This window comes from Dipteris shenzhenensis, chromosome 11, assembly GCF_047967505.1.
Source record: "Dipteris shenzhenensis isolate YYH24624 ecotype China chromosome 11, Dip_SZ_1.0, whole genome shotgun sequence".
Classification (NCBI taxonomy): domain Eukaryota; kingdom Viridiplantae; phylum Streptophyta; class Polypodiopsida; order Gleicheniales; family Dipteridaceae; genus Dipteris; species Dipteris shenzhenensis.
In genome coordinates, this window is record NC_141606.1 from 25,380,245 (window position 1) to 25,395,697 (window position 15,453).

A 15,453-nucleotide genomic window follows, 5' to 3' on the forward strand; every position below is an offset into this window, starting at 1 on the left:
TTAATAAATAGAGTTTTATGAATGTCAAAGATATATAAGTTTGCAAGTGTTTTTACTAATAGCAGGAACCTTGATTTATCCTATGTATTGCAAATATAAGAGGTTTTGAGAGATGGAAATAAACATGTGATAAGCAACGTGATGCTGCGTCCAATGATATTGTCTATTTAAAAATAGTTTTTTGGATCAAATTACATTTATTGGATTTACAGACTTCGAGAAAATCTTTACTCGATTCTTTAGAGAAACTCTTAAAAATATTTCATATAAAAAGCGTCAAAAGATAAAAAGTGAGACTATGTTGAAGGAAGCAAAAAACAAAAGCCAAAGGATTTATGCCAGTTAATGTGTGCCCTTGCAGCTGAGAAAAAAATATCCAAGGCAGTCCGGAAATGCCCAGTATAAGTTTTTATATAACCTATTATTGGATGTAGATGTAATCTCTTTTGCTCAATATTTACTTGATGAATTGTTGTTGATTATGTAGAGGGCACTACCGAGCCTCCACTCACCATGGTGGCTTGGAATAGTTTTTTGCCCCCAATTTGGATGCTCTCAGCAACTTCAACAGGTTGGTATAGGAGGTGAACGTGAAGGAGAGACAAATAGACTGTCAAGGTCAGAAGATTAGCATCACTAAAAGCATGATTGAAAATGTGCTAGGCATTCCTGGAGGCAATTTGCAAGCACACTTCTTCGAGAAGCAATGGGAAGAGACATGATATGCTAGATGTATACCCCAATGCTCAGGTTAGTAAAGATGGTGGAGTCAAGCTTTCTAGCTTGCCAATAGACCTCCAAGATGTGCTAAAGAAGACAATTCACTTGTTTCATTATACGAGAGGAACCATGAACTTCTAGCAGTAGTAGGGCAACTAAAAGGACATGATGTCTCTTTCTCAAGGGCAATCTTCTAGAGCCTGATAACCAACTTGAAGAATTGCATGTATGGCAAATCCAAATTGTCATCTCACTCCATTGGAGTTGCAATGCACCTGATGACATCTAAGCTCAAACGGATTTTTAAACAATATGATAAGAAGATATCTCAAAAGGTGACTTTTCTACAAGAGAAAGCCACCGATGCAGCAAAGGAAGCACAACTTGAGAAAATTCTCAAGGAGGGTGAAGATGCTAAGGTAGAGGAGGCAAAAGCGAGGGCCTTGCAAGCACAGGAGAAAGCTAAAGCCACAGCAAAAATGGTCGACATGGAAAGGCGTAGAAGAGAAGAAGCAGAGAAGCACATCATGGAGCTCCAGGGTAGGCTTGAAGAAGCTAGAACTGATTGGGACATCGCAAACAAGGAGCTAGCAATGATGCAAAAGGATCTTGAAGATCAGAGAGCCAAAAAGAAGGCTCTTTACAAATGGCTCTGCAACATGCAAAACGCATTGAACATTGAAAAAGACCATATGATGGAGGAACTGAAAATGGAGAATGCAAAAACCAGAGCGGTGATGTAGGAGCTACAAGAGAGCTTCAAGGCTAGAAAGGATGGGGCTAAGAGTAGCCACAGTGGAGAAGACAATGAGGTAGCTCTCCAAGCTAGGAAGGATGCTGAGAGTAGCAATGGTAGAGCAAGTTGTAGCAGCCACAATGGGGGTTGTTATCTAGAATCACTTTTGCAAGTCCAAAGAGACCCTACAACAAGATTACAATAGGGTTGTGCATGAGGTTGCAATGTCTTTCAAAAGTTTTGAAAAGCAGTCCGTCATCGTGAGAGATTTTCAAACTAGAGTGGAAGTCTTGGAAACGCCCCATGATGTTTTTGAGCAATTTATGCAGCTTCAAGAGATGCTTAGAGAATCAGATGAAGATGTTGCATGGAGTGTGCAAAGAGTGGAGGAGATGAAGGAGAACATCCGCAACCTTAGGATGAGCGAGAAAGAAATCAAGAAGCAACTTCATCATGTACAGAGCAAGACTTTGATATTGATGGCTGCAATAGTTAAGATAGATGCCTATCGTGTTATGCAATAGGGTACAAAATGCATGGTTTGCCATACCCCCATATAGATGATTGCATGATTCAATGGCCTGTGTGCTAGAAAGATCTCTAAAATTTGCATGCTCTTCAACATAAACCAATGAAGGGAGAACATAGGAACCTAGATGGAAAGCCACAATAGCAATGAAATTTCTTCTGCCTATTGTCCTGTGGAAGATGAAGCCATTTTGCAATGGGTCCCTCGGCAACCTAGGATTGTCATACAAGAGATTGATCAATTGGAGGAGTTACTTAGTGTTCCACAACATCGACCCGAGATTCTCATTTGGAAGATGGATCGATTGCAAGAGGAACTGTGGGAAGGCCTTCAATATTATAAGGACCCACAATTTGCAAACTATGTTGTTGAAGGCTCCCACTATCCTCTATGTCATGCCAAGCCTTGCGTGAATATAAAGTTCTTTAGAGATGGCACACTTGATCTCTTAGAGATTCAGCTACTCTGTTTTATTGTTTTCACCCGTCTTTTTTTGGTTTTGACTTCAACCTTAGAACCACTTTTTCACTCTGAGTGAAACCAATTCAAAATATATAAGGGTAAATCTTGGATATATATTACTTGGGTATTTTTTAGGGGCTGACCACCACTTTAATATAGGATAAGTGGTCATCAGCAGCATGGTGGTTGGTTGCATCCAAGGATGTTAACTACCACCAATGCAGTGGTTTGCTTCTATTATTACAAAATGAATATGAATGGCATACAATTCATTCGTTTAGGATTTAGTATTTGTTTACAATTCATTCATTTAGGAGTTTATGTAGATTCTTGTTTTTGCATATCTATGCTAGAGTTCCAACATGTTGACCGAGAAGACTATCCACCTTAGCCAAATGATGAGAGGTAGACATGTCAGGTCATATGAAAGAAGAATGAGAAGGTCGTGCTCAATGAACTCTCTCTCTATTTAAGTGCCGAATGATGAGAGTTGGACATGTTAGGTCATAAGAAAGAAGAATGAGAAGGTTGGGCTCAATGAACGCTTCTGCACACTAGGATATTAACTGCCACTAGCGAGGTGGTTTGTTTCTATTATTACAATATGAATATGAATGTCATACAATTCATTCATTTAGGATTTAGATTATTTACAATTCATTCATTTAGGAGTTCACATACATTCTTGTGACACCATCCCAGTAATTAACTGGTAATTAATTGTGGTAATTACCTACACTCTACTGAGCATGCAAGCCCGGATGACTGGTAATTAACTGCACTTTACTGAGCACGCAAGCCTGGTGATTGGTAATTAATTGCACTCTACTGATCATGCAAGCCTGATGGTGGTAACTGGCAGGCGAGTCATTGCAGGTCCTCACATAGATTCTTATGACATCACCCCATGTATTTGTGATTCTTTTTGTAACTTTCATGTATGGAAGTCATCGCTCGCACAATATCTTTGCATAACTTTGCTATAGTTCTAACACGCTGATAGAGAAGACTACTCACCTCAGCCGAATGATGAGAGGTGGACATGTCAGGTTGTATGAAAGAAGAGTGAGAAGGCCGGGCTCAATGAACTCTCTCCCTATTTAAGTGTAGTGCAGACATAGCTAAGATCCCATTTTGAAATCTAGCCCTAAAACTCTGTACAATGATCCACCTTCTACAAATCTATCGCATACCCAAAAGACTTTGGAATGCTCAAAGCTCATGTTCTATCTAAGAACATTATAGGATAATAGCTACAAGGAGGACATGCTTTGTAATTGGCTATATGACTTGGAATCGGTGAAGATGGTGAATATTAATATCCCTAGATATCATTTTTCCTACTCCTTTAAGGTACTTGTCAAGCTCTTGATGTAGGTTTCTTTTGGTAGGACATGATCGTGGAGCGAAGTTGTATAGAGCACCAAGACTAGGATGAAGAGGACCCCGACGAAAGGAGGAGTTACTATGGGTGTACAAGTTGGAAGAGGCAAGCAAGCAGTTGGTGGTTTGAGTGTGTAATGAGATTTGTGATAGTACATCAGACTGGCCTAAAGACCTATCGAATGCTTGCTACAGAGAGCTTGATAAGATAGTCAGGAGTTTGGGATTTCCTTGAGCCACAAAATGTCATTGTATTTTTGTTTTAGTAAGCATCTTGCAAGCAATTCTTAGACTTGTGAACTTCTTGGACTACCATCATCCATGATCTATGGTGCTCATAATACCTAATTTTGTGTCGACCTACTTCCGTGTTAGTACTTAAATGTCTAGAAAGAGAGCTGGTTTATTCTCAGTGTCAATAATATGTGAATGCAATATTTTGTGAGCATATATGAATTATCTCTAGTCTACCCGATGAACTATTAATTGATCTTATTTTAGTCGACAAAGTAAACTCGGATGGATCTCAATTTAATACATGACTGCTTAATACATGAGGTGGATGAAGCGATGAAATAGGACTACTCTTGATGGCTGAAATCTGACAGTTAAAGATAACCATCCTAAAGGGGATTGTTTTAGTATAGAAATTTACAATGAATTTTAGGATAGCACGGTGGTGGCAGTGCAAGATAAGTGGTCGCCAATGCAGTGGTTGGTTACACACTAGGATATTAACTGCCACTAGTGTGGTGGCTTGCTTCTATTATTACAAGATGAATGGCATACAATTTATTCATTTAGGATTTGTGGATTAGTTATGGGATTTATTAAAACCATTGTGGTTGCTGTTTGGGATATATTAAAACAAACGTGGGATTTATCATTTGGGATTTACAAAAACAATTACAAAAAATAAGCACGGTGGTTAGTTTGAGTTTACTTAAAGAAGTGGAGTCTCAAATATATTTTCCATTTCAAGGATAAGTGGAATATTGTTTCCTTGCAATGAGACTACATTTTCTTAGTACTATCTTAGTCATCCTCATCCACTACTCCAAGACACCCCAAGATGTGCTCATGCGTGTCTAAATCCAATTTGAAGATCTCTTTCCTTTCTTTTGTTGTGGCACATGTTGCATCTGGAACTTAATAGCTCTTACTAGATGAGAGTACACAAAAGTTTGAGGACTCTTATGTAATAGCTTGTAATTGTGGCCTCTCTTGGACGTTTTTTTGTACCAAAAAGCTCCAACTACTACATCCCACTTCTCATAGGTTGTTCCCCAATCATCCTTAAATGCTTCCTCAACCTTGTCCTTGGGTTTTGTGCACTACAACACAAAGTATGGGTCATCTTCCTCGTTCTCCGTAGAGGTAGTGGCAACTGCAAAGTTATCCCCCTCTTCCAGACAGTTAGTAAGGTCATCGAAACTCTCCCCAAACTATGGGGTGAGTTGTTGTTTGTTTCTTCATTCTTTGTCACTCCATGTGAATGTAGAGTGAAAACTTATACTTGCTCCCATGTCTTCATAGTTGCAATGTTCTCACAATTGTCATGATCCCCTATGATGCACGCACTATAGAAACAAGTTTTCTTGTTTTAATCAGGTGGTTGTTTGAAAATCCCCATATGCTATGCAAACGACAAACTCCTTTAATTTCCTCATAATCATGCTAGCTTCTCCTTTGCACTTCATCCACTTTCACTTCATGGAACACTCTACGTACTACACTATTCTGAGACTATTCTTAAGGCTTTGTTTACTATATGTTGAATGTACACCTGTGGAGAGGTTGGTTGTAAGCCATGTTACAGCATCATGGGCATCATTGAGCTTTTCTTGAGGGCATGTTAATTGGTGTTTAAATAGATCTTGCTTAATAAGAGCACCACATCCATCATGTTCACCCTTTCCATGGCTAGACCCAAAGAAATTCCACATCATGTCTAGACCGGTCAGGGATTTGAACCTTGAGACAACGTAGAGTCCACGGGTTGATTTAAATTAAGAGGTAGCACTCTGACCACACCCAATGTTGTTTTATTTTTTTTGCATGGGGATTTTTCTTTTTCAGCCACTTTCAATGCAATAGAAAAGCATGCTGCACAAATAAGGTGTCATGTTCCCTATCATCTAAAATGTAGAAATGGTATGTGTGTTGCACTAACCTAGACTCCTATGAGCCATCTAGCAGATTGACATTGGTCATAGAAGAATCAAGTAAATGACTATATGTGATATGCATAAGAATTGTCAGATCTGCTTGTTGTACTAGTGAGCACTTTGTATCTCATCTTTTTCTTAAAATGACTAATTTTCAGTGAAATCTATGGCAGAGACAATAGTGTCATGGGCGAAATTGGCAATGCACTTCCTAAACTGCTTATCTTGCCAGCTAGCCATGAAATTGTGAAGCACATATTTTGGGATGGATTGAACCACGTGACATATAAGCTCCCTCGGCTGAGTGCTCTTATATGATAGTAACCATCTCTTTTTTTGGATCCTTCAACATTGACATTTTTAAATATCCTCCATTTAAGAGCAACATGGTTGTCTTCCCTCATTTCATTTGGACAGACATGAAATATCTTCTTCTTCATCTTTAGACTGTAATGCTTGCATGTGCCATGAATGCATTCAATGCAGTGCAACTCACAGTCTCCCTTTGGACAAACCATTGGCTCCCATGGAGAACTTAGGCTACAGAACCTAGTCTCCCTTGCAACACATGACTCGGGGGGGTCACTCATCATATGTAAGCCTATCACGTGAGTTCAACAGAAGGATTTTTTTTATTTCTAAAATTTACAGAAATAAATATACATAAGGGACTATTTAAAATAGTTTTGGAAAAAATTTACAGATTTGTATAGAAAAGGGGTACATTTTATTAATGAAAATTTTTACAGATAAGGGACTTTTAATATAGGCCTTGAACGCACGTGATATAGAGGGTTTATACATAGTGACCCCCCCGAGACACATGATGAGGATCTAAGTGGCCTATAGACTGCGCATTCATTAGGGAGACATGGGCATTCAATGCCCATGGAGAAATGCTCCAACATGACTAGATCTCAAGTCATTCATAGCTTGCCAGGCTAGGTCAAAGTCTATTGGTGTTTTGCAACAACAAACATTCCTATCTTTGAGTTTCTCGATGTACTCCTAATGTACCAGGGCTTACAATGCTCAAAGCTCCTCTACTCAAATGAAATGTCAGGATTCTGATCCATAAACTTGAGAATCGATACAACTCCGTCTGCTGACCCAACATGCGGGAACAATAGAATAGTGAGCCCTCTTTTAAATGGAACAACAGTATAGTGAGCCCCCTTTTTGCACTACTAAAACAAGACAAAACACTACAAAACATAGTACAAGCAAAAACGCTGTCTAATCAAAGTATATAATGAATCTAAATTGAACTAATCATCTAATAATTGAACTAATCAAGCTACTAGAAGCAAAACAAGCTGGTTTAGGACAGTCACAATTTCAACTACTGGGCTGGTTTAGGACAATCACATTTCAATTATCGGGTTAGTTTAGGACATGGTCACAATTTCAACCATCGGGCTGGTTTAGGACACATTTCGGACTGTCACAATTTCAACTACTGGGCTGGTTTAGGACAGTCACAATTTCAACCATTGTGCTAGTTTAGGATATTGTCACAATTTCAACCACCGTTCTAGTTTAACCTGACTATCTCAACTTCACATATTAGACAATAACAAGTATATTGCTTTTCATTTCTGAATTTCATAATTAAATAACAATATATTGCTTTTCATTTTTGAATTTCAAATTTCAATCACAATTTCAATAAAAAACTGTTGTTTGTCTTGAACTAGCACAGGGCTAGTTTAGCACAATCACATTAAGTCCAAGCCATCCCGGTCTAAACATTAAATGGTATATGACATGAATAGCAAGAAATTAAATTTAACTAATTTAAGTACTAAGAAACAAAGTAAATTCAATCACCAGGTTGGTCAACAACTAATGTCTGTTCAATCACGCTTGTTCAGGATATTTGCATAACTGGTGATTGAGCTGAAGCAGCCACAGTTCCATGATGTTCCAACCATTGGATTGTTAAGTAAAATTTAAAAAAAATTGATTTTCTGTTGCAAAATATATTGTTGTTAATTGCTACTCAACCACACCACCAAGCTGGTCAACAACTAATGTCTGTTCAACCATGCTGGTTCGAGACAAACACATAACTGATGTTTAAGCTGAACCATCCTACGATTGCATGATGTTCCAACCATCGGGCTAGTTTAGGACTATCATAGTTAGTCCAAGCTTGATTTAAGAAATGAAATAAGTAAACTATCCCAAATATCAATCACAAACAACCACCGGGCTGGTTTAGGCACCACTGACCTGCGTTGTATCAAGGATGTGTATGATGTGCTTGTCAAACAACTTGTGTCCCATTTGCTTTTAACAAATGTTCTTTCTATTTGCAGAAACTCTCATATTTTCATGCCAAAATGTTGTCACTCTAGCAATGAATTCTGCACTTAGTCTATCTCTCCTTTTCTTGTGTTCTGTTGAAGCCCACACACTTCTTGGATCGGGATGATTGTGCATTGCTTTTGCTCTACGTTCAACCACCACTAGAGCCATGTTGGTCCTTCTGATTGACAACACCTTTGACATTGTGCACCCAAGATATTTTTCCTTTATTTTAGGGGACACCAACATAGCTAATGTCACCCTCTTTGTAGCTAGTTGATCTAAACGGTGCACCCCTTTCACTTTCTATAGGCCATTTTTGAGGCTAGAGAGCATCGCCTCTTGGGTGTGCATCTCTCGAGGTGTTGGTAGGGTTTCTACTCTATGAACTTGAGGGTGCAGGCTAAAGCTTGTGAAGACTCGAGACTAGTATTCACCTGAATGGCTTGATGTTGTTGCCTTGAATGCTCCCACAAATCGTGATACCATAGCTCGTGTTCTTCACTCCGATGGCAATGATCGAGTGCATGCATTTGCAACTATTTCTTGCTTCTACTCTGCAAGGAGTCTTCTTTCTTCTTATTGTTTATCCCTTCGCAAATGTTGCAAAAATGTCTTCCATTTCCATTTCAATACCGTGCCATTGCTTTCCTTGACCCACAATCTGCTCATTGTGCCTTGACTAGTCTTTTCAGCTTTCCTATCTTGCAACCTCTATCTGCTTCTCTTGTAAGCCATGGTGAGCTGCATGTTACCATTGATGCCATGGCCATGAATAGACCCAGAGAAGCTAGCTTGTGAGGTGAGCAAAGAATAGAAGATAACTTACCCGAAAGAAGAAAATGCCAAACCAAAGTCTGTGCAAGGTCACCTCGAGATACATGTAGGCTGCAGGGCATTTCTAGGGCGGGGATAGGTTGCAAGTACTTAATATTCCAAGATTCAATGGGCAAGAGGTGTGAAAATGTGAAATTTGTAGGAGTAGCAAAATTTTCAGCCGTCAGGTTTCCCCCCTCCGACGATACACGACAGCAGAATTGGATATCCCAAACAAATGCAATGTGGCCTAAAAACACAAATAGGCCAAAGGGCACACTATTGGGTTTGATGCTATGTATTATGAAATGCCATGACTTTTGGCATGCTTATGAGCCATCTAGCAAGAAAGTGCATGGAAAAAGAAACAATTCAAAATTGTAAATAGTGTTGGATTTTTTAAAAGATCTTTGCACATGCACAAATTGCACATTTTCAACTTCTTCCATTTTAGGGTCAATCTAGACACCAATATCAACAACTATCAATGTTTTAAGACCACCATGTAGTAGTCCCACTAGTTTGGATTCCAAATTCTCAATCCTTTTTTGTTTTCAACAAATCAAAAAAAGCTATGGAGCATGCCCTCAAATGGGTCTGCATCACTTTAGCACAACATTAGAGGCCCGTTAACCCATGCCTAATGTTCTCATTTAGGTGTGTCCTTGGGTTGAGGAGAAGATCATGTAGTGTATTTTTAAATGATTACTTGGTTGCATATATGTACAGAATAAAATTTTGACATTTTTGAATAAATTGCTATATCCTTTAGTATTCAAGATGCATGCTTCACACATAGCACTTGTAATGCTTTAACAGTCTTGTTTCAAATCCTATTCCATAATTTTTTAGTCTCATGTTCAATTTTGGAATGTGCACTACAACTTGAAGACAAAGTTTTCCGAATTCTGTTGAGCAATGCATAAGTTATGGGTCATGCAAGATACCTATAGATAAAAAAATTCCCTGAACCTCACCAAAAATGGCTACACCCAAGCAAACAATGACCCGTGTGTTGCACTGACCTAGACTCCAAGTCAACAAAAGTAGATTGGCATTAGTTATACAAGGAACACACAAATGATTGTATGTAATATACACTAGAATTAATATCTGCTTGGGGTACCAATGAGTAGTTTGTATCTCACCTTGTAATTGAAATGAGTAATTTTTAGCAAAATCTATGACAGAGGCAATAGTATCGTGGGGAAATTTGGTAAGGCACCTCTTGAACTACTTATCTTGCTAGTAGCTAGCCGTAAAATTGTGAAGCACAGATTTTGGGATGGATTGAACCAAGTGCTTTACAAGCTCCCTTGGCTTAGTTGCTCTTTTCTTCACAAATCATAGGAACGTCTTAACTCAAATATCTTTATTTGTTTGAATTTCTCCATGCTCCACAATCTAAATGCACCAATCAAATAGAATTGATTGGTTCTTCAAACCCACAGGATTGCCAAGTGTTAACAAAGTATGATACTTCAAAAAATATGAATAAAAAATTTTAAAATAGAATAGGAAATGTAATTTTGGAATCACATTTTGAAATTAAAACTTCATGAAATGGATCCATGGTTGTCGCTGCATTCAGTTTCTTGTAATCCACACAGATCCATATATTTTCATCATAGAATGCTCCAAAACCATTTAGAGTGCACCAAAAATAGGTCAACATGAGTTTGGAGTGAAAACTGAGTGGAAATTAGAGGACAGGAAAGTATATTATGAAATTTATTGTATAAGAATTATAAAATTCGAACTGCCATGCATGAACTTCCCACCTATTCGTGTAGAAATAAATAGACATAAGCCACAAATGTCAATTCTCATATCCCATGGTGAAAATACGCATTGCTAATGACCACTCTCTACTCTACGAGTGACTTTGTTCCTTTCCCCTAAGATTATTCATGGGATCTATTTATGCTCATCTATCATATCCTTAGGAAGATGGACCCTCAAGGGGAAGTTTGATTTTCCTTCTTGACCTGACTCTAACAACCATTTGTACTATTGACGTGTTCTTTATCAAGCAATGTCTAGCCATAATAAACAATCCATCTTCTCTAACTCTAACAACAATTCCTTGCAAAAATTCTTTAGAAAGGTGAAAGTTTCTTGTACTTTTTTTTCCCTTTCATATATATACACATATCAATTTTCTCCAGCCCCCCCAAAAAAAAAAACTCTAACAACAATTCCTACATGTCAAGGTTTAGCTGCTTGTCACCAATATTCAAACATTCAGTCAATAGGATTGTTCATTGGGCCCTATAAACACATTCAGTCAACAAGAAGCAAGTTATGACTGGTCAAGATGAAATCAATGTCACTTGTGCTTGTCAGCTTTTGTTGCCCCACTCTAACATCCCTATATTCGCAGAAACACCTACTCTTCTTCATCATATTTCACTCTCTCTTGTGGTCTTCTGGAGTTCATTAAAATCACTATTCTACAATAAAAGATTATGAGTGATGTACAAGCTAGTAACTTGTACCATGTTCTGTGATCTTAGAGATGAATGAAATAGCAAGCCTAGGCTAGGGGTTGAACCGTAATGCAACAAATGGTTTTTTTCTCAAGATTGGAGAGAAAGTAACGTAGGAATATGTAAGACAACACATGCATTCATAAGAAGGGATTATATAATTGAGAAATGGATTTTTATATTGCATTTTAGGAAAAAATCTTAAGTTTATGAAGGATTACAACTAAAACCCTAAGTAGAATTAGCGTATTGAAATGAATGCAAGCACTATATACGGTTCTTGAATAGTAAATGGGGATTTCTCTCCGCGAAAGCAACAAGGAAGACTAACAAACAAGCACCACTACGTGAAAATAAGGTCAGCAAACCGAGCAAATACAAGTAGAAAATGAACAAAGACTTCATTTAATTTATAGCCCAAATTTCGTAGCAAATGTTACAATGTAATGCTTTTGAGGTCGTCTTCTTTGGCTAATGATGGGCGCTATTGTTACGACGTGGTGCAATGTGCGGATCCGAAGATCATGTCCTCCTTAACGGCTTCCAGCTCCTGGCAAATTTGTTCGAAGGAGGGACGCGCTTCCGGCCATCTATCCCAGCAGCGCGTGATCAGATCCCTCAACCCCGGATGCAAGCCGCCCTCTGGCAAAACCGGCCTTTCATTCCTTATCCCGATCCTCTCCTTCCAATTGCTCATACGAGAATTATCAGCAAACGGTTTCTTCCCGGTGAGAATCTCGTAGCAGGTCATCGAGAAGCTGTACACATCTGCGGAGAATGTATACCTTGTGAGATCAGAGCTTAATTCATTGCTATCCTCAGATGCCGCAGAATCGTGCTTGAACACTTCCGGTGCTTTCCAGTATTTGGTTCCCACATTCCCAGTATGCAGGTTGCTACCAGCGTGCTTCACTTTCGACAGCCCGAAATCAGCTACCTTCACATGGATGTATCCTTCCTTGAACGCGTCTGGGCTCCAACTGAAATCTACCATAACGTTGGCAGCCTTCATGTCCCTGTGCATTATGCCTTGGCTGTGCAAATATTTCATGGCTTTTGCAATTTGCAGCATTATGTGAAGAGAGACCAGTGGATAATTCAGTAATGGACCCCTTATACTACGATATTGCTGCTCGATGAGAGTTTCCAAGTCCATTCCCATCAATTCCATCAACAGTGACAGAGTATTTTCCTTTTCGAAGTTAGAAGTATACCACACTAGCTTGACGATATTTGGATGCTGCAGTTGGGCTTGTATAATTCCTTCATTAGAAGTTTGGAAGTTGCATATCCCCTTGATTGTCTTCATGGCGTATCTCTCACCGAAACACAGGACTTCTTCTACCTTTCCGTAGGTTCCTGCCCCTAAAAACCTAACGACTTTGATGTATCTTTTGTCGACGAAGAGACCTTGTGTCAGGAATTCAACCTCGTTGCCTTCTCTCTTATCATAACTAAGCCTTAGAATCAACTGTTGCGTAAGAGCAGACTCCTCCCTAGCGGTCAGCTTGTTTTGCCAGTTTAGGAAGCTGCTCGGCCAGTATGGTACTTTGGCACGGGACTGCTTCAGTTCGGACAGCACATGAGACATATCCTTTTTCGCTTGAAGCTGTAAGTTGTATCCTAGATGCAGTCCGGGTAGGTTTGGAGGAGTGCATTCCCAACGAAATTCCTGCGGTACAGGATCTGACCGGATCTCGTTTAGAAGGTTTTCAAATCCAAGCACAAGGAATCGGAAACATTTATTCAAATCCAAAATAAGGCAATTGATGGTGTTGACGCTTTCGAGCTTGGCGAAAACCTTGCGGGCAGGAAGATAACCGGTACAATCTACAACATATTGCTTACACTGCATCAGCAACCTGCACAAATCTTTCATCATATAGTAGCATCCAGAATGGCCCTGTAGCTTAATGTGCTTGGTCTCAGCAAGGTTGTCGAGCACAAATTTTATGATATTCAAGTAACTCTCCACAGAAGCGAAGAGCTCTAATAGCACGGAACATTTTCCTGCATTCAAAGCATGGTCGAGCTTCACTTTTCTAGCATCCGAGATTATGTCGAGCGCGAGTCTCAAGGGGAAAAATCGAGTATGATTCCGATGTAGTCTTGCAGAAAGCGTGGCCACAAAGATGACGGAAAGAGCACGGGATCTGAAAACGTGTCGGGTACGGCGACGCGGGCTGTGCGCGGGCCACGCAGGGTGTTGCTTGAGGAGATACAGGACGTGCAGCCTTCTGGCGCGAAGGAGGGGCAAAGTAAAACGGAGTCTAGTGACAGCGATAATGAGGTAGGCATGAGAACGGAAGCGACTGAGGGGGGAGCCGTTCAAGAGACGGAGTTTGAGGTGCAAGAGGGAGGTGAGGCGGAGGGAGGCAATGGAGGCAAGGGCGAGGATTCTGAAGCGGTGGGGGGGAGGAGAAGGATGAGAAGGGAGGAGGGGAGGGCGTTGATCTTCGGGGGAGTGATCCCAGCGAGGGGAAGAAGAAGGAAAAGGAGGAGAAACAATTGCAGGGACGGCGGCCGAGTTCATGGCTTGTTCTTTGGAACAACCGACTTTAGGCCATATATATATATATATATATATATTATTAGGACGTTGGATTCGGTCTTCACACCAACCAATCAAGAGTTTGAACAAAACTTTTGTGTGCCTCATTTATCATATCTTCTTCTTCTTTTTTTAATCACAAAGTTTGGAGTTCCCCGGGCTTTTCTTGAAAATTCTCACATCTGCATTGCCCGACATTCTGCCACCATGTATAACATTGCGAAGATTTATTCTTTTTTTACAAGTGCAGATTCTGTAAAATTTCATCTCCTCCATGCACCACTAAGTGCTCCGAATATTATTTGAGGTCCTCAATCTGGGATGAGGTAGCTCCTATCCTTTAAGTGTCTCACTTTCCCTCTACCTCCCTTCTGCAAGATTCTGCACCGGTGAGCGGTGCAACAGTGCTGGAATGTGCAGCCTGAAATATTGAGGTGCGAAATACAATGACTCTTTCATCATCTGCATCCACACCTACACTCTCACTAGGCCTTCCATCATATGTAATAATAAAGGGATTTTTAAACAAGGAAAATTCACAATTTCATACACAAATAATATAGTTACCCAAATGGTTTTTAAATTGAGGTATTGAAACTAAATCGTAAGTTTGTATTGAAAAAGGTTTCATTTTAAGCTTAAAGAGATAAGGGGTCTTAATACTACCTCTTGAATGCACACTCGGGGGGGTCACTCATCATATGTAACCCTATCACGTGAGTTCAACAGGACATTTTTAATATCTAAATTATACAAAAGTTAATTTACATAAGGGAGTATTTAAAACAAATTTGGAAAAAATTTATAGATTTGTATAGAAAAAGGGTACATTTTATTAATGAAAATTTTACAGATAAGGGATTTTAGAAATAGGCCTTGAACGCACGTGATATAGATGGTTTATACATAGTGACCCCCCTGAGAATGCACATGATAAATAGTGTTTCCAAGTACCAATCCACGCCCCCACCCCATCCTCCCCCCTTTGGCCCACCCCCACTCCTATTCCCTCAAAAAGCCTCCATTTCCACCTTCAAAGTCATGATAAGCTTAAACACCAAGTACCAATCCCCGCCCCCACCCCATCCTCCCCCCTCTGGCCCACCCCCACTCCTATTCCCTCAAAAAGCCTCCATTTCCACCTTCAAAGTTATGATAAGCTTCAACAGATAAGGGTACCTCTTGAATGCACATGATAAATAGTGTTTCCAAGTACCAATCCCCGCCCCCACCCCATCCTCCCCCCTCTGGCCCACCCCCACTCCTATTCCCTCAAAAAGCCTCCACTT

The 15,453-nt window shown here is 39.7% G+C and overlaps 1 protein-coding gene across 1 annotated transcript; it reads right to left on the bottom strand.

Moving 5' to 3' along the window:
- Positions 1–12,038: 12,038 nt before the first annotated feature.
- LOC147896821 (uncharacterized) lies at positions 12,039–14,146 on the bottom strand. The gene has a single exon (XM_087381156.1). It carries the CDS (start codon positions 14,144–14,146, stop codon positions 12,104–12,106), a length of 2,043 nt encoding a protein of 680 aa, XP_087237282.1. The 3' UTR covers positions 12,039–12,103.
- Between the last annotated feature and the right edge of the window lie 1,307 nt (positions 14,147–15,453).

What these genes read in the sequence shown, in the direction of transcription:
- LOC147896821 (XM_087381156.1), bottom strand. Translation starts at nt 14,146, where the DNA reads ATGAACTCGGCCGCCGTCCCTGCAATTGTTTCTCCTCCTTTTCCTTCT.